The 19677-nt window shown below is 50.4% G+C and overlaps 2 protein-coding genes across 2 annotated transcripts; one reads left to right on the top strand and one right to left on the bottom strand.

Moving 5' to 3' along the window:
• The first annotated feature begins 290 nt into the window (after nucleotides 1-290).
• On the top strand, nucleotides 291-8340 carry ASB6 (ankyrin repeat and SOCS box containing 6). The gene is made up of 7 exons (XM_044306158.1): nucleotides 291-339; nucleotides 1272-1416; nucleotides 1812-1987; nucleotides 3436-3542; nucleotides 3730-3838; nucleotides 4003-4089; nucleotides 5712-8340. The coding sequence occupies exons 2-7, from the start codon at nucleotides 1295-1297 to the stop codon at nucleotides 6383-6385; spliced, it is 1275 nt and encodes a 424-aa protein (XP_044162093.1). The 5' UTR covers nucleotides 291-339; nucleotides 1272-1294; the 3' UTR covers nucleotides 6386-8340.
• Nucleotides 8341-11800: 3460 nt separating this feature from the next.
• Nucleotides 11801-19394, bottom strand: NTMT1 (N-terminal Xaa-Pro-Lys N-methyltransferase 1). The gene is made up of 4 exons (XM_044268554.1): nucleotides 19277-19394; nucleotides 13508-13680; nucleotides 12467-12725; nucleotides 11801-12260 (listed from the first exon to the last, which is right to left on the bottom strand). The coding sequence occupies exons 2-4, from the start codon at nucleotides 13667-13669 to the stop codon at nucleotides 12004-12006; spliced, it is 678 nt and encodes a 225-aa protein (XP_044124489.1). The 5' UTR covers nucleotides 13670-13680; nucleotides 19277-19394; the 3' UTR covers nucleotides 11801-12003.
• Nucleotides 19395-19677: the final 283 nt, after the last annotated feature.

Genomic DNA, 19677 nt, shown 5'->3' with positions numbered 1-19677 from the left:
GCGTCTGTAGCTCCGCACTGCCCCCTGCTGCAGGAGAGAGGGTTTTACAGATGCTCCTGTAATGCGTCAGTAGGTTCTGCACTGCCCCCTGCTGGAAGAGAGAGCGTTTTGCAACGCTCTAATCTGACGCGTATGTAGCGCTGCCCTCTGCTGGAGGACACGGTGTTTTACAGAACGGGTTGGTCTCTCCACTGCCATCTGGTGGGCACAGCTGATCATTGCAGCAGTCGAGCTGCTCCGCTCGTATAGAAGGCTCGACTACGCCCTCCATTCCGGGGACAGGTTTTGTCGTAACATCCGCTTCCGTTTTAGGATTCCAGGCGCAGAAGAGTGCTGCTGGTGAGAGTTGTAGTACTGTCTGGTTTGTTTGCTGCGTGTGTATATTCTGTATCTGCCTAGGCATCCTGTGTGCTTGAGAATGTATGGCTTTAGATGTAGCAGAGCTGAGTTGGTCTTTTTTTCCGCTGGGCACAGTCATTTTATTAAACACAGCAGCTCTGCTACATCTGTACTGTGTTATATTGTATGCTCTCATGCACTAGAGAATGGCTATAGATGTAGCAGAGCTGAGTTGGTCTTTTTTTCTGCTGGGCACAGTAATTTTATTAACCACGTCAGCTCTGCTACATCTGTACTGTTATATTGTGTGCTCTCATGCACTAGAGAATCGCTATAGATATAGGAGGGCTGAGTTGGTCTTTGCTTCTGCTGGGTCCGGAGAGTCAGTTTATTAACCACGTCAGCTCTGCTACATCTGTACTGTGTCCTTTTAATGTGTATTATTGCAGCGTGTGACTTTCGAGCCCTTGGTGGACTATAAGTCACAGCATTGCTTTGTCACTAGCTGTGAAAGCGTACTATTCTTCTGTTATGTATGGGGCGTTCTTTGCCTCCGTCTTGAGACGTTGATAAGAATGTTGCGCTGTATTGGTCCATTAAAACGTCGTCTTGGGTGTCAGCAGCAATGTCTGGTCGGTTGTCAGGAGCCTCTTCTGTGCGGCACTGACGCTGCTGGGTCCACGTGGCAGCCTGGGGTGGCTCAGTGGTCCCCCAGCCGCAGTAGTGTCTGTTGCCGGGCAACTGCTTGCCTAGAATTCCCATAAAATTTTAGTTACAGGGTCTAGTAGCTGCACTGACATGCTGGGAGTTGTAGTCTCACAGATCGTGGCAGAGCACATGGGGGGGCTCATACGGTAATGAATGTGTCGCCATACTATGGGGTGTATGCCGAAATACTTGGACCTGGGTCACCTTGTATCTTGTCCCGTCAGGTGGCGGCCGTTGATCTCCCAGCATGCCTTTCCTCCACGGCTTCCGGAGGATAATCTTTGAATACCAACCTCTGGTAGATGAGATCCTGGGAGCGGTGGGCATCCATGACCCGGAGCAGACGGAGGTGCCGCCGAGCACCGGCAGGTGAGAGGGTTTGGCTTTATGGTTTCAAGATCTCTGCTTGCTGAAACCCTCTGCAGCCTACGTCTTCGTTCACACCCACGTAGGAGAATCCTTGGCAGATTCTGTTAAAAATTCCGGACAAAATAGCGTCGGACCCTGGCGTCCGTCACGTGATGGATCCGGTCTTCCATATCACAGCTGAGGGTTTGTCACAGTTGTGTGCAGCCTGTGACAAGATTGGATCTGCAATGATACATTGTAACACATTATCAGGACACTTGAATACATTGTATCATGTAAACAAGAATGATCCTGTTCACTGACAGCAAGCAGAGATCTGGGGATACGTGTGACATGGGGTGGAGGGGACACGTATTTGCGGTGCACTTCACGCTTCCTGTTCTGTTTGCCCGCAGCTACCTGGCCGCTGACGGTGACAAGTTTCTTGCTTTGAATGAACTTCTGGAGAGACATTCGCAGTCGGCGTTCTACCGCGAGGGGATCAGTTACTCCCTCCTGAAGGTGGCAGAGCTGGGGCTGGTCGCGGCTGCCGAGATCCTCCTCCAGTACGGCGCCGACCTCAGCTTCGAGGGTAAATACTTTAACCCAGGCCTTTCTTCGATCTGTCTCTGGGAAAGCTGGGTGACGTGTAAGGAGGCTGCCACGGGGCACGGCACCCAGCTTTCCCAGGAGATCTATCGCCATTGTAACTACCTGAGTGATAGCCGGTGGGGGTCATCAATATGTGATCGGTGGGGGTAACTGCCGATCAGCTGTTTGAAGAGGCCACAGCGCTCCCTCCGTTTTCTTCCTAGACCAGTGATGTCACGTTCATCAGTCACATGATCAGATCAGTCCTATTCAAGTGAATGGTCCTGCGCTGCAATACCAAGCACAGCCACTATACCATGTATGGCGCTGTGCTTGGTATCCTGCGAGTAGGCTGCGGCACTCGGGGGTGTCGCCCCTCCCCTGTCCTGAGGATTATATTCCTGGAAAACCCCTTTAAGAGATGGCAGAAATTGTACATGGATCTTGGCTCTTATTTCTGCATTATTCCACTTTGCTGGATTCCATGGTTGATTATTTATATATATTTTTTTTGCCCAAATCTGCTGTGCGAGCGTACTCTTAAAGAGCACCCGTCGCCTCTCCTGACGTGTGTCTGTTTTACTGACTACTTGCATTCCCCCGTGTAATAAAAATTCTGGACCATCTATTCTTATGACTCTAGGATGTGACGTTCCTTTATTATTCCTGCTAGAAGTTAGGAATTATGCAGAGATACCCCCCCCCCCCCCCCCCCCCCAACTGGTAACACCCATCCGAGCCTTCAATGCAAACTGCTAGTAATTCCTTTGTAATTTCTAGCAGGAATAATAGAGGAACAGCACATCGTAGTCCTAAGAGTAGATGCTGCAGCATTGTTATTACAGGGGGGATGCAAGTAGTTACTAAGGCAGGGTTTATTCTAAAATGGAAAAAAAAAAAAAAACACCTTTCAAATGTCCATGTTGCTCTGATCCCTCCCTAGTGTTTTAAGTTCGGCATCTAAAGTTTGGGTTATCGAAGAATCGCGTTATGAATTCCGCTACCACGGACCATAACGGAATTTGGAATCCATAACGCGATTCTTCGATACGCCGAACTTAAAACACAAGTTCGCTCAACACTACTCCCTAGTTTTAAAAAGTATTGGAGAACCCCTTTAAGAACCCAGAAAACCTCCTTAAAGGGTTTGAACCATCCCTGTGTGTTGGGAGGCTCCGCCATCCTGATCGCAGGGCGTCCTAATACTTGGACCTTCAGCGATCGTCTCTAATCTGAGGCCAGTGCTCGGTTCTCCTGCAGCTCCCCCACAGGATAAATGAAGCATTACAGCCACGGATAGTGGGGTCCTCCACAGCGTCTTGTTGATGCACTCCACTCTAGATAATAAATGAGGGTCCCGAATGGTCGACCCACTTTCTATTAACTCAGATTTCTTAAAGTGACAGTACAGATTTTGACTCCAGTGAACCGGATGTTATGTCTTCCCAGATCCTGTGACGTACTACACGCCCCTTCACATCGCAGTCCTCCGGAACCAGCCCGACATGGTGGAGCTACTGGTTCAGAGTGGAGCGGATATTAACAAGAGGGACAGGGTGAGCTGCATCATCCCCTGTGCCATGTGCCCATTGGTATACTTGCCCGATATTAAAGGGGCACCCCCCCCCCCCCCCATGCTATACATCTATGACATAGCCACCGGATTCCAGGGCATTAATAATCCAGTGTAGATGTAATATCTCTGCTTGCTGTCTGTACCTCACTGTGAATGCTTTCTCTCAGATTCATGAGAGCAGTCCCCTGGACCTGGCCAGCGAGGAGCCTGAGCGGCTGCCGTGTTTGCAGCGACTTCTCGACCTCGGAGCGGATGTGAACGCAGCGGATAAAAACGGTCAGTGATGGGTAGAGGCGACGAGGCGCTCAGCTGGCAGAAGGGTCGGGTCTTCTCTTCATCAACGAACCTCGGCGTTTAGAATTTTAGGCGATTTTTCCTATTTGTGGACAATTCCTTTAAATCTGTCCATGTGTTTAATACTAGCACCTCCTTCTTGGCAGGTAAGACGGCTCTGCTACACGCACTGGCCAGCAGCGACGGAGTCCAGATCCACAACACTGAAAATATCCGGTTGCTTCTGGAAGGAGGTAAGTGACCCCCCCCCCAAAAAAAATTGCAAGGGTCAAGAGGGCGAATGCAACCAATTCACGGAACGAAGGCTGTGTCCTAGAATGACCGCTTTTGACACTTTTTGGGGGGGGATTTTTATAGCCATACATACGTTTCCATCTGCTTCACTTGCTGTCAGTGAATGGAAACCTTTATAGCTGCATCCAGAGGCTAAAAACCCCGACCTGATCATGTGCTGCTCACCGGGGAGCAGAGCTTGTTACATACATCAGGATCAGGGCAGGTCTTAAAGGGGTTGTCCGAGATTTTGATGTCCAAGTCCGCTTCCTTGCTTCGAGTCAAGGTAAGCACGCCCCCCCCCCCAACCTTCCCCTCTTTTGTTAGATTGACAGCCTGCAGTGTGGCCGGGATTGCATAAGTCTCGCGCGTGCGCGGTGAGCCCCTTGGTAAGGCGCGATCCTGTCTCCGGCTGCCGCTGTTAGCTGGGTTTCTTCAGCGGCGCATGCGCGAGACTTGTGCCATCCCGGCCGCGGTGCAGGCTAAAAGAGGGGACGGTTAGGGGGCGTACTTACCTAGACTCGAAGCAAGCAAGCCTCATTTGCATACCGCCTGCAGCGCGGCCGAGGTGGCACAAGTCTAGTACATGCGCCGCTGAAACCCAGCTAACAGCGGCAGCCAGAGACAGGATCGCGCCTTACCAAGGGGCTCACCGCGCATGCGCGAGACTTATGCAATCCCGGCCACACTGCGCCTCGGACATCTTACACAAGAACATCATCATTAGCGGCCGGATGTTAACGGCTTTAAGGTACTGCTGGCGGTTTATGATTTATGATTAGTGATGAGCGAACTTCTGTTTTAAGTTCGGCGTCTAAAGTTCGGCTTCCGGTTAGCGGAGAATCCCGATATGGTTCCCGATATGGATTCCGACTTCCGTTGTGGTCCGTGGTAGCGGAATCAATAATCGGCCATTATTGATTCCGCTACCACGGACCACAACGGAAGTCGGGATCCATATCGGGATTCTCCGCTAAACGGAAGCCGAACTTTAGACGCCGAACTTAAAACAGAAGTTCGCTCATCACTATTTATGATGACCGGTTCCCTTTAAAGCAGGGATGCCCAACCTACAGGCCCTCCAGCTGTTGCAAAACTACAACTCCCAGCATGCTTGGACAGCCTACAGCTATTAGAGCATGCTGGGAGTTGTGGTTTTGGAACAGCTGGAGGGCCGCAGCTTGGGCATCCCTGCTTTAAAGGCTAAAATGAGCCCCGTTTTATTTAGAGTTAGATGAGCTTTACTAAAACCGTATTTCCCTGCAATCTGTCAGGGCGGCCATTGACTTTCTTTCAGAAGTCTCCCTGCACCGTACTGTACGACTATTCTGAATGAAGAGGGGGGTCCTGCGTTCAGGACCCTTATCAACAAGTGTCTTTTGTGCTGGAGGACCCAACCAGTGTATGGAGCTCACTAGGAACTGTGCAATACTTCATTTCTCCAGCGGTGGCACTGCAGGGAAATTGAACACTTGCTGCCACCGCTGATCGCTACTGATCACTGGAAGTCAAAATGTGGTGCGGGGGTTGTGATCACAGTGCTGGTCCTGAGCTACAACTTACCTCCACTTTTCTCTCCTAGGTGCCGACGTAAAGGCCATGACCAAAGACTGCGACACCGTATTTTCAAGCATCATCTTCCTACTGGGAGAGATTGTTGGATCCGATAAAGAGGAGGCAAAGCTGATTAACCATTTCTGCTTCCGGGTCAGCCAGCTGCTGATGGCCCACGGCGCAGACCCCAGCGAGTGCCCGTCCCACGAGTCCCTCACTCACACGTGCCTCAAAAGCTTCAAGCTCCACTTTCCTCTCCTGCGTTTCCTTCTGGAATCGGGCGCCTCGTACAACTGCTCCCAGCACGGCCCCTCCTGCTGGTCCGGCTTTCACATAGTCTTTGACAGGCTGTGCACTTACCTGGGCAACTGCGAGGACTGCGACTCTGTGGACCTTCTGAACAAAGCCGAGGGCGTCCTGGAACTGATGGTCGCCCAGTCTCCGAGGGTCACCCTGCCCAGGAACTTTGACCTGAACACGTCGAGCTGCAGGGTCCACGCTGACCAAGTCAACGCCCTACACCAGTCCCTAAAACAGCTGGAGCAGTCGCCCCCTACCCTGAAGCATCTGTGCAGGGTCTACATCCGCCGGAGGCTCAGGCCTTGGCCCGTGGATGTCAAAGTGAAATCCTTGCCCCTTCCAGACCGCCTGAAACTCTACCTTCTTATCCACCCCGCTGCCTCCTATGAAGAGGACCCCTAGTGGTGGACCCCCGGGGAGGAGACTTTGTCCCGTGTCCTTTTGTTTCCACCTAAGAAATCGGGTGTCTGCAGAGCAGAGGTGCCCGCCGCCCTCCCATAGATGTATTCTCGTGCTTGTGATCTTGAAGGGTGTAGTAGTCAATGGCCGATCCATTTCATCAGGGTATGGAACCCCTTTAATTGGACCTGAATTTCTGCATGATCCTCTCCTCCGGACCTGACGAGGAGAACGCGGTAGTCTAATAAACGGAGATGTGGTTGTGTGGGACGACGAGGGGTGAATTTTCCAGTTTGTCCTCAGCAGCTCTACTGGTTCCCATGGGGAAACTTTAAAGAGGTTCTCTGCTCTACAGCGATCAATGACCGGTCATCCATATCGGATTGGTGGGAGTCACCGATCGGCTGTATGGATGGAAGCAGGAGGCTGTGTACACTGTGTAGTACCTGGCGCCAACCTACGGAAGCCTAGTTCCTATTCACTTGAAGGGGAGCTGAGCCGCAGTACCCCGACCGGGCCACTACGCGTTGTATGGCGCTGTCAACCTCCAGCTCCGGACGCTGTATAGCTTCTGATGCCGCAACAAACTGAAGCTGCTGATTGGTGGGGTCTGACGCCTGGCACCCCCACCAATCTGATATGGATGACCTATCCAGCTGTCATGACACTACAACTCCCAGCCTGCACTATTGGAGACCACGGCTCTCTGGGATTCATATGCAAAATGGTAACTAAAAAAAGAAACGGGTCTCTACGGCGCCACCTAGAGGCAGCCAAGCTATAAATCATAAGTTCTGCTGTCTTAAAGAATTTGGGGTTGGGTTACCAGCCGACTCTAATGCCTCATTCACACGTCAGTGTTCGGTCAGTGATTTTTCTCTAAACACAGAACAGGTGCAGATCTTTCCCTAATGTCTGTGGAGGCTCCAGTCCTGGATTTGGCTCACAATGACTGATGGAAATCACTGACCAAACACTGACGTGTGACTGAGGCTTAAGGCCTCATGCACACCTCTGTATGTATTTTGCAGTCTGAAAAATACGGATACCGCCCGTGAGCGTCCTGCAGGCCCCATTGTCAAAATGCCCTATTCTTTTCCGTTTTGCGGACAAGTCTAGGACACATATGAAATTGATATAGCACACAGTATGCTGTCTACGTTTTTTTTGACCCCATTGAAATGAATGTCTGCATTCAAGTTAGAGAACACCTGAGCATGTTGGGAGTTGTAGTTTCACAGCAGCTGGCGTGCTGAAGGTTGCTGATCCCTGCCCCAGATCATGGTAGCCCATGTTTAAAAGGGTTGTCTCGCCTCCAACACTTGTGGCCTATCTCTAGAACGGAGCGCATGCGCAGGCACCGTCCATTCATTTCTGTGGGAGCGCTGAAAATAGCTGAGCGGTGCACTCGTCTATTTTCGGAAGTCTCATAGAAATGAATGAAGCGCGCACTGTGCAAGAGCCGCCACCGCTCCGTTCACTTCTTTGGAACTGACCTGTAAAGGGAAGATGACGTGCCTGCTTCCTGGCGCCGGTTCTCCGCTCTTTCTCCTCTAGGCCCGGGCTGATCTCCGGGACGACATCGCTGCAGCAGAAACCGGATCCCTTTGTGTCATGTGACCATTTGTCATGACACAAGGAGCGTTGGTCTCCGTTGCGGCAATGTTGACCCGGATTTTTACAGCAAGGGAAGTAAGCTTCCTTTACACGCCCGGCCCCAATTCTTGCACAACCCCTTTATTGATTGATCAGACATTGACTTACAGGGTAGTGACCTATAGGGGGCACTGGAGAGTTTTCTGGATGGCGGCCACTTTGCATCGTCTCCATGGAAAAGATGTTGGGGAGAGTTCACATCTCCGCTTCATTTTCCGTTCTAATCCGTCAGAAAAATAGAAGAAAAAAAATAAATTCGGTTGTGCACTTGGCATCCATTATTTATTTATTTATTTTTAGAAAAAGTCCTGCATGCAGTACTTTATTTATTTTTTTGTTTTCTGTCTAAAAAACTGATGCCAAATGTGCAACAGGATGTTTTTTTTCCCCTGTTCTTCTGACGAATCAGAACGGAAAATGAAATGTGAACGCCGCCTAAGGCCTCCTGCACGCAAATGGTTTTTTTTGTTTTGTTCTGTTTACGTTCAGTTTTTGTGTTCCATATACGGAACCATTCATTTCAATGGATCCGCAAAAAAAAAAAAGGTACTTCGTATGCCTTCCGTTTCTGTTCAGACAATGTCCTGTTATTGCCCGCAAATCACGTTCTGTGGCTCCATTCAAGTCAATAGTTCCGCATCCGTTTTTGTGGAACTATTTATTGAAAATTTTATGCCAAACCCCAATTTTTTATTTACTTACTGTTTAAGGGTCCATTCAGACGTCCGTAGTGTTTTGCGGCCTGCAAAACACTGACGCTGCAAATCGCCGACACTTAGAGGATTCCTATTCTTGTCCACAGCTGTGGACAAGTATAGGACATGCTCTATTTTTTTTTTTTTTGCGGGGCCGCGGACCGGAAATGCGGATAGCACACTGTGTGCTGTCTGTATCTTTTCCGGCCCCCTTGAAAATGAATTGGTTCCGCATAATTGTAGAACGGATCCGGACCCATTCTACGGATGTCTAAATGGACCCTTAACATTATTGCATGCTTCTGTTTCCAGTCTGCAAAAAAACAGATCACAAACAAAAACCAAATGGAATGAAAGGGAAAAACGGATCAGTTTTAGGCTACTTTCACACTAGCGTTCGTCGGTCTGCTCGTGAGCTCCGTTTGAAGGAGCTCACGAGCGGACCCGAACGCCTCCGTCCAGCCCTGATGCAGTCTGAATGGAGCGGATCCGCTCAGACTGCATCAGTCTGGCGGCGTTCAGCCTCCGCTCCGCTTGCCTCCGCACGGCCAGGCGGACAGCTGAACGCTGCTTGCAGCGTTCGGGTGTCCGCCTGGCCGTGCGGATCCGTTCAGACTTACAATGTAAGTCAATGGGAACGGATCCGCTTGAAGATGTCACCATATGGCTCAATCTTCAAGCGGATCCGTCCCCCATTGACTTTACATTGAAAGTCTGAACAGATCCGCTCAAGCATCTTGCGCACTTAGAAATTTTTCTAAGTTATTAATGCAGACGGATCCGTACTGAACGGAGCCTCCGTCTGCATCAATATGATCGGATCCGTTCAGAACGGATCCGATCGAACGCTAGTGTGAAAGTAGCCTAAAACGGACCGCAAAACCATACGGTCGTGTGCAGGAGGCCTAAGGCGGCTGTCGGACAAACCTATGATCTGAACTCTGTGCCGCCGCTCACCTGATAAGACTTGTGATCCGGCTGGGATGTTGGGAGTTGTACCCCGATTATGTTTTTGTACACATTTATATGTCTGATTAGTCATTGAGAGGGTCTTGGTGGGAGCATAGATGCAGTTGCACCCCCTCCCCCATGGTGGATAGGTCACTCTCCTATATAACACATTGATCCAGGACTACAAAATGGATGGCCTGTCCACAGAAGGGTTGGTGTCTGGCTCTCGGCACCCTTGATTCTTGCACAGCGCCATACTTTTAGTAGTGGTTGTGCCTGGTATTACAGCTCAACCCCATTCAAGTGAACTGCACTACCCAGGACAGCCACTATACAATAGATGGCGCTGTTAAGGGGACAATCCCTTCAATCATCAAATCCGTGGGGATGCCAAGAGCTATACCCCCTACAAATCTGATATAGAGGGACTATTCACTTGTTGTTCTGGAGAACCCCTTTAAACATGTCTTTGTACGGTCTCTTGATAATAGACTTCAGGGTCATCTCTGTATGAAGGGGCCATGTATTCCCAAAATATGAGCAGATCCCCTCTGAGGAACACATGGTAGCCATAGCGCTGACAGGATGTAACCATGATGCCACCTAGTGGTGTATACTTAGAACTGCGCTCCTCTCCAGTGGAGGTAGGCTGGAGCGCTAGAAAAGTTAATTCGATTATGCAAAATCTCATGTTGTGTGCGTGGCTGCATCCTTACCATGAAGTGACCGCCTGCGTCGTTAGCTGATTGCGCGGGGGGCTTCACTTTGAGAAGGGACTATTGAGTCGGGACACCCCTTTATCAGCGCCCACAGGGACCGTCTCCCGACTTTCCAAGACTCCTGAACTGTAGATCTCAAAGTTATCCAGGTAAATAGGAGGGAAGGATAAAATGTTGCAGCGGAGCTGGGAAAGTTGAGGGACAACCAGTGTAAGGTAAGAACCCGAAGAAATAAATATGTAAAAAAAAAAAAAAACTTCTAAAAAGAAAATAATTTATTCAAACTATGTCTCCATCACTGGGACCAGATCCTCGGATAATCTAAGTATCTGAAGGCAATGTACAACCGCCACCTGAAGTACCACACGACGGCTCACCGCCTTTGGACATCTGCCGGTCCGTGTGACTTGGGGTCCAGTGATTGAAGATGGCAGCCTTTGTCACCACTTCCTATATTAAAGGGGGTGGTAGGTGAAAGCAGAGCTGGCTTCTTCTAGAATTGGCGCCACCGCTGTCCGTAGGCTGTGGCTGGTATTGCAGCTCAGCTGCATTTACTAGAACGCCACGGACGGGCTGGAAGAAAGCAGCCGTGTTTTTCTGATCCTGTCCCAACCCCCTTTTATTGGGTTGGCTGCCCCAACTTTTGTAATCACACAAAAACACGCATCTTCTTTTGGCAAACGCTAACGAGCCACCCCAAACACAAGCGTTCCTGCGAGAGAAATTCACAGATTAGTTTGCATGCTGCCAAGTGCAGTCGTTGTGCAATGGGACTACCGCAAAGGGTTAAAGAGCACTTCCCTCCCCCTCTATGTGGCCGCATTTATAGCTCCCATAGGGGTTGTCCTCCAGCTTTCCAAGACCCCCCCCCCCCCCCCCCCTCGACAGACAGTTGGCTGTGCTATAGGGCATCTGTCAGCAGTTTTGTACCTATGACACGTGCCCCCTTTACTTTGATGGACAGTGAAAACGTCATCAAGTCTGATCCTGTTAAAGTGCAGAGGACGTGGCCGTTGCAGAGAGAGCAGAGCCTCTAGGTGCAGCGGCAACGCCCCCGTTGCTCCTAGAAGCTCATTTGCATATATTAAAACTTCATTTTTCTCAGCAATGCGGGCACATATGAACATGGGACCAACACAGATGTCTTCAGCCGCCAAGGGCACGTGTAACAGGTCAGCCAGTGTCATAGGTACAAAACTGCTGACAGATGCCCTTTAAGCATCTATTTGGGAGAGCAGGACGTGGCACAGTCTAACAAGGCGGGAGTCTTGGAAAGCTGGGCGACATAAAGGAGGACATACTGGTTGTCACCCAGCTCTGTGGAAATAATCTAACATAGCACGCGGTATGTTCCTGCTAACGGCAAGTCTTGGCCCGTCCCGCTGCCCACCGTGCCGTAGTGTGAAAATTGTCATTTTATTTCATTTCAGTCTTGGCGAAATTTCTTGAGAGTTGGCAATGGCGGCCTCCGCTGCTGATGGGGCGAAGGCTGCTTTACTCCCAGCGCCCGTTACGCCCTCTGGGCGTACTGACAGAGCAGCATGCTAACCGGATCTGAGTTTTTGGCACAGCAGAACAGTGGACAGGTCGGCGGAGGGAGTTATCTCATGGCGACGGAGTAGACGTGGTAGATTTCCTCGGGAAAGTTCTCCTGCCTCTCCTGGGCCAGCACAGCGAGGCCGGCTTGTCTGATGAGGCGACATACCAGGTCCAAGTCCCTGCAGACGCTGCTGTCCACGTCGTCCATGACGACCCCTTCCTGGGCCATGTTGTCTTTGATGACGATTATGCCGCTGGGTCTCAGGCCGGCTTTACATCTCTTGAGGAAATCCACTAAGTGGCTGTCGGTCAAGTGTCCTGCCGCAGGAGAAAGTGACACGTTGAAATAAGTGACCGGTTGCTAGGGATGTGCTGTTTGACAAGACCATTGAAGGTAGTCTGGTTACTAGGGAGTTTATTCCTAGCAACCAGACTGTCAAAAAAAAAAAAACACCTCTGTTCAGTTCTGGTTAATTCCCCCTGGCAAAAAATAAATAAAAAATTGGGTAAGTGAATGACCTCACCTATAACCCACTGGATCCAGATGACATCATAGCGATTGGGCTCAGGGACAAAGTCTTGTAAGCCGCAGCAGTAGTATTCGCCGATCCTCTTCCCATCCTCCCCCAGGTAAGTCTTTGCTTTGCTTAAAAACTCGTCTGTGACGTCCACCATGTCTACGGTTTTGAAGAGCGGCAGCAGGAGGCGTTTGGTGATCCGCCCGATACCAGCTCCGCAGTCCAAAGCGCACGTGGTGGCAATGGCGGTATTATGGGGGCCGTCCTGTAAAACAGAAGAAAGGGAATCCTGAGATTAGATTTGCCTTTAGGGGGGAGAATGCTCTGCATGGGGCTGTAAGTGTAGGGTGGGTGGTCAGGAGTGCTGCTGCGCAGGGAAAAACTGAAAGCGCCACAGCAGTTAAAGGGGTTGTCCATTAATCAACCATATCCACAAGACAGTGTCTGATCTCTGCGGGTCCATCTTTTGGGACGCCCACCGATCCCAAAACCAGGGTTCCTGTGTGCCTTGTTTGAAAGGAGTGGTGGTTGTGCATGCGCAATGTCTCTCCCTTCTATGGGACTGTGCATGAGGGGAGGCAAGACCCCTGTTCTAGAGATGAGTGGCGGTCCCAGAGGTTGGACCCCCCAACGATCGATGAGACATCTCCTTTAAATGGTGTGGAAAATAGCACTTGGAGCACTGAGGCTGGGAGTCGGAATCCGACATAGAGGGACATTCGCCTGGTGATGACGCACTGACACCCTCTCGACTGTGTACAGCGCTGTAGTATAGGTCACCGCTATATACCAAGACTGTGTACAGCACTGTAGTATAGGTCACCGCTATATACCAAGACTGTGTACATGCATCACTAACAGGATCGCACATTCCTTTCCATCCCCCACTCGCTGCTAACATGAGACCCCACGAGTCCTCTTGTCCGTCCTCTCTGCCAGCGCTCGTCACATCTCATCCGGATTTCCCGGCTCCGCACACAGCGGAATTAACGCCTCTAATTATAGCACGGGCTGACAGGATTCATCAGGATCTCTAGGGATACTCACTCGCAGGAATCTCTGCAGGAACTTTTTGGAGCCATTGATATCGATACTAGATATATGACCGTACCCTCCCAGCATCCCATCCACCGTGGGGGGGATGTTCTTCCAGTATTTCTTCGCTTTACAGTAAAACTGGGATTCGTCTTCTACCAGGCCGGTCGACATGATGGAAATATCTAAAAAGATGGCAAATAATGACAGTTATTGATCATTTCTACCACAAAAATATAATAATAAAAGACATGAAAAACAGACAGACCAAATAAAATAGGAAAATAAACAAATAACAAAAAAAAAACTAAGTTCGGTTAAAAAAATGAATTTAAACATTCTACAAAAACATTAAAAAATGTAAATCAAAAAAAGAAAATAACAAACGTAAAACAAAAAATTTCTACAAAAGCGAAAAAAACACCTAAAAAAATTTAAATTAAAAAAGGAACTTAAAAAAAAAAAGGCATAAATAAAAACACAAAAATGAAATAAAAGAAATTACAATTCTAAAAAAATATATATTAAAATGTAAAAAAGGAACAAAACTGAAAAAACATACAAAATGATTAAAACAAAAATAAAATCAATGTGTAGAAAATCAATAAAAATTTTTATATTTTTTATACAAAAATTAAAGACGATATAAATTTACATCTTATTTAATTTAACTGTGTGAAATCAACAATTTTCCAGCGCCCTCTTCGAAGTCCTCAGCATATGGTTGTCCATCCCTCCCGCTGCCCTAGGTGACCCGCAGGCTCATATAGATAACTTTATCAGGACGTAGATTTCACTGCGCAGAGACGACAGCTCGTTATGGACGGGGTCGGCTTTGCCAGGGAACAGCACCTCTATTTTTAAAATTTGCCAGTTTAACCCTTTTGCTTCGGGCAGGTGGCAAAATCCCCGTCCTATAGAAAGTGGTCATCCCAAAAAAAAAATAAAAAAATCAACGCCCAAACACTGGAGTCTGGATCAACCATGACCGCATTGGGGGAGGGGGCGACTCTGAGGCCCCATCTGTTCCAAAGCCTAGTGGTCCTGAAAGCTCTCTAAAAATAGTGATCCCCTCGCAACGCAGCACGCGCACATACCGACCGTGCTACAGGTCCAAGAATAACAGCGGACATTTGCCAAAAACATAAAGCACACAAGGAAAGGATCTCTGGATACAAAAAAAGGCTCAACCTACAGAAAATTTTTTTTAAAAAAAAGATTGAGGAAATTGCTTAGATAACAATTCCACGATATTGAAATGAATGCTTCCTGGTGGCGCCAGGGTTATATTCGGCCCCTTCTACTTCCGCCATTTACAGTGACAGTGGGGAGAACAGGAATGAGATGTTTTTTCTGCGAGGATTTGGCCGCTGGAGGTGACGGTGCGGAGGAATGTCTGGCCGCTCCTCTTGGAGCCCTGCACAGGACGTGTCTACCACATCGCTATGAGGGTCCATGACGTTCCTCCGAGTCAGAACAAAGAAGGGTCAGGGACACGCGCCAAAGTTTAGATCGCCATCTTGTGTCCCCGCAAGCGTCTCCCAGTATTCTGGCGCTCCAGTAGTGGAGGCCAAGGGTTTTCAGATTTCTGCCGTGGTTCTGCTTAAGGAGCCCATTCAACGGGGCCAGTCTGCCGGCTTTCTGTGAGAATAAGGGGGTGTGGGACTGTACTGGTGCAGAAATAGTCGGGGGGTGACTGTACTGGTGCAGAAATAGTGTGTGAGGGGGGGGTGACTGTACTGGTGCAGAAATAGTGTGTGAGGGGGGGTGACTGTACTGGTGCAGAAATAGTGTGTGAGGGGGGGGGTGACTGTACTGGTGCAGAAATAGTCGGGGGGGGTGGGGGTGAGACTGTACTGGTGCAGAAATAGTCGGAGGGGGTGAGACTGTACTGGTGCAGAAATAGTCGGAGGGGGTGAGACTGTACTGGTGCAGAAATAGTCGGAGGGGGTGAGACTGTACTGGTGCAGAAATAGTCGGGGGGTGACTGTACTGGTGCAGAAATAGTGTGTGGGGGGGTGACTGTACTGGTGCAGAAATAGTCGGGGGGTGACTGTACTGGTGCAGAAATAGTGTGTGAGGGGGGGGGGGTGACTGTACTGGTGCAGAAATAGTGTGTGAGGGGGGGGTGACTGTACTGGTGCAGAAATAGTCGGGGGGGGGGGGGGGGGGGGGGTGAGACTGTACTGGTGCAGGTGCAGAAATAGTCGGGGGGGGTGAGACTGTACTGGTGCAGAAATAGTCGGGGGGGGGGGGACTGTACTGGTGCAGAAATAGTCGGGGGTGGACTGTACTGGTGCAGAAATAGTCGGGGGTGTGAGATTGTACTGGTGCAGAAATAGTCGGGGGGGGGGGGGGGTGTGACTGTACTGGTGCAGAAATAGTCGGGGGAGGGGACTGTACTGGTGCAGAAATAGTCGGGGGAGGGGACTGTACTGGTGCAGAAATAGTCGGGGTGTGTGACTGTACTGGTGCAGAAATAGTCGGGGGGGGGGGGTGTGACTGTACTGGTGCAGAAATAGTCGGGGGGGTGTGTGACTGTACTGGTGCAGAAATAGTCTGGGGTGTGTGTGACTGTACTGGTGCAGAAATAGTCGGGGGGGGTGTGTGACTGTACTGGTGCAGAAATAGTCGGGGGGGGGGGGGTGTGTGTGTGTGTGACTGTACTGGTGCAGAAATAGTCGGGGGGGGGTGTGACTGTACTGGTGCAGAAATAGTCGGGGAGAGGGTGTGACTGTACTGGTGCAGAAATAGTCGGGGGGGTGTGTGACTGTACTGGTGCAGAAATAGTCGGGGGGGAGGGTGTGACTGTACTGGTGCAGAAATAGTCGGGGGGGGGTGACTACTGGTGCAGAAATAGTCAGGGGGGTTGACTGTACTGGTTTATAAATAGTCGTGGGGGGTTGACTGTACTGGTTTATAAATAGTCGGGGGGGTTGACTGTACTGGTTTATAAATAGTCGGGGGGGTTGACTGTACTGGTTTATAAATAGTCGGGGGGGTTGACTGTACTGGTGCAGAAATAGTCAGGAAAATGTGACTGTACTGGTGCAGAAATAGTCGGGGGGGGGGGGGTTTGACTGTACTGTTCAGAAAGAGTCGGGGGGGGGGGGGGGTACTGTACTGGTGCAGAAATAGGGGGGTTGACTGTACTGGTTCAGAAATAGTGTACTGGTGCAGAAATAGTCAGGGGGGGGTTGACTGTACTGGTTTATAGTGGGGGGGGGTTTGACTGTACAGGTTCATAAATAGTCGGGGGGGTTGACTGTACTGGTTTATAAATAGTCGGGGGGGGGGTTGACTGTACAGGTTTATAAATAGTCAGGGAAATGTGACTGTACTGGTGCAGAAATAGTCAGGGGGGTTGACTGTACTGGTTTATAAATAGTCGGGGGGGTTGACTGTACTGGTGCAGAAATAGTCAGGGAAATGTGACTGTACTGGTGCAGAAATAGTCGGGGGGGGGGGGTTGACTGTACTGGTTTATAGTGGGGGGGGGGGTTTTGACTGTACAGGTTTATAAATAGTCGGGGGGGGCTGACTGTACTGGTGCAGAAATAGTCAGGGAAATGTGACTGTACTGGTGCAGAAATAGTCGGGGGGGGGGGGGGGGGTTTGACTGTACTGGTTCAGAAAGAGTTGGGGGGGGGTACTGTACTGGTGCAGAAATAGGGGGGTTGACTGTACTGGTTCAGAAATAGTGTACTGGTGCAGAAATAGTCAGGGGGGGGGGTTGACTGTACTGGTTTATAGTGGGGGGGGGGGTTTGACTGTACAGGTTCATAAATAGTCGGGGGGGTTGACTGTACTGGTTTATAAATAGTCAGGGAAATGTGACTGTACTGGTGCAGAAATAGTCAGGGGTTTTGACTGTACAGGTTTATAAATAGTCGGGGGGGTTGACTGTACTGGTGCAGAAAGAGTCAGGGAAATGTGACTCTACTGGTGCAGAAATAGTCAGGGGTGGGGTGGGGGGGGCTGACTGTACTGGTTCAGAAATAGTCGGGGGGGGGGGGGGGGGTGACTGAGGGGGGCAGATATACCAGTACCGGGGCAGGTACAATCAGGGGGCAGATATACCAGTACTGGGGCAGTGGAGCAGATGGCCAGCAGGGGGCAGATGTAGACACATCTGCCCCGATGCTGGTGTATCTGCCCCAGTGTTGGTATCTGAACCCCTGAATATACCTGCCCCGGTACTGGTATCTTTACTTATTTACCCTATGAGCGCCTCTCTCACCCTGTGGCCGTAACCTTACTATACCAGTACCGAGGCAGATACAATCAGGGGGCAGATACACCAGTACCGAGGCAGATACAATCAGGGGGCAGATACACCAGTACCGAGGCAGATACAATCAGGGGGCAGATACACCAGTACTGGGACAGGTATAATCAGGGGGCAGATACACCAGTACTGGAGCAGGTGTAATCAGAGGGCAGATACACCAGTACTGGAGCAGATATAATCAGGGGGCAGATACACCAGTACTGGAGCAGATACACCAGTACTGGAGCAGATACACCAGTACTGGAGCAGATACAATCAGGGGGCAGATACACCAGTACTGGAGCAGATACAATCAGGGGGCAGATACACCAGTACTGGAGCAGATACAATCAGGGGGCAGATACACCAGTACTGGAGCAGATACAATCAGGGGGCAGATACACCAGTACTGGAGCAGATACAATCAGGGGGCAGATACACCAGTACTGGAGCAGATACAATCAGGGGGCAGATACACCAGTACTGGAGCAGATACAATCAGGGGGCAGATACACCAGTACTGGAGCAGATACAATCAGGGGGCAGATACACCAGTACTGGAGCAGATACAATCAGGGGGCAGATACACCAGTACTGGAGCAGATACAATCAGGGGGCAGATACACCAGTACTGGAGCAGATACAATCAGGGGGCAGATACAATCAGAGGGCAGATACACCAGTACCGGGGCAGATACAATCAGGGGGCAGATACACCAGTAACGGGGCAGATATAATCAGGGGGCAGATACACCAGTACCGGAGCAGATACAATCAGAGGGCAGATACACCAGTACCGGAGCAGATACAATCAGAGGGCAGATACACCAGTACCGGGGCAGCTATAATCAGGGGGCAGATACACCAGTACCGGGGCAGCTATAATCAGGGGGCAGATACACCAGTACTGGGGCAGATGGCCAGCAGGGGGCAGATACACCAGTACTGGAGCAGGTATAATCAGGGGGCAGATACACCAGTACTGGAGCAGGTATAATCAGGGGGCAGATACACCAGTACTGGAGCAGATATAATCAGGGGGCAGATACACCAGTACTGGAGCAGGTATAATCAGGGGGCAGATACACCAGTACTGGAGCAGGTATAATCAGGGGGCAGATACACCAGTACTGGAGCAGATATAATCAGGGGGCAGATACACCAGTACTGGGGCAGATACACCAGTACTGGGGCAGATACACCAGTACTGGGGCAGATACACCAGTACTGGGGCAGATACAATCAGGGGGCAGATACACCAGTACTGGGGCAGATATAATCAGGGGGCAGATACACCAGTACCGGGGCAGATGGCCAGCAGGGGGCAGATGTGGACACATATCGGCTGTGGATCTTTATGACTGTGGTTCTGTGAGGACCTGGAAATGACGCTGCGCTGACTGTACAGACACAGATGCGGCTTCCTTCTGCCGCTACTTCCCCGTTCACATTACAGCCTGCCGGCAGCGGCTCCTCCCCGGCTCACCCGGCACACAAGCCCCGATACTCACGGACTCCCCCCGGGACACCTCCAGCCGGCGCTCAGGACCAGAGGGCGCATGTGGAGAACAGGGTCGTGTCCAGAACGGAGTTGCTCCTGGCAGGCGTGACGTCACGGGAAGGGGCGGGGCCTGCCAGGATCAGGAAGCGGCGGCAGTGCACGTGCCTCCCCCTCAGAAAGTCGCATGTGCCCCAGAATGGTGCCAATAAAAACAGAAGCCACCCTGCAAAATAAGCAAGACTTCATCAAGTAGAATGGAGTTGCCGGTGTCAGGAGCTTTTCACTTCTATACAGTTTAAAGGGGTATTCCAACATCTCCAGGGCTCCTACAGCCTAACCAACCGGTGGCGAGCAAAGTGTCGCCAACCAATCAGTATAAGAGTATCCCTAAACTGACCGACCAATCATCGG

Source organism: Bufo gargarizans, chromosome 9 (assembly GCF_014858855.1).
Source record: "Bufo gargarizans isolate SCDJY-AF-19 chromosome 9, ASM1485885v1, whole genome shotgun sequence".
NCBI lineage: Eukaryota > Metazoa > Chordata > Amphibia > Anura > Bufonidae > Bufo > Bufo gargarizans.
This window is presented reverse-complemented; position numbering and strand designations above follow the sequence as displayed.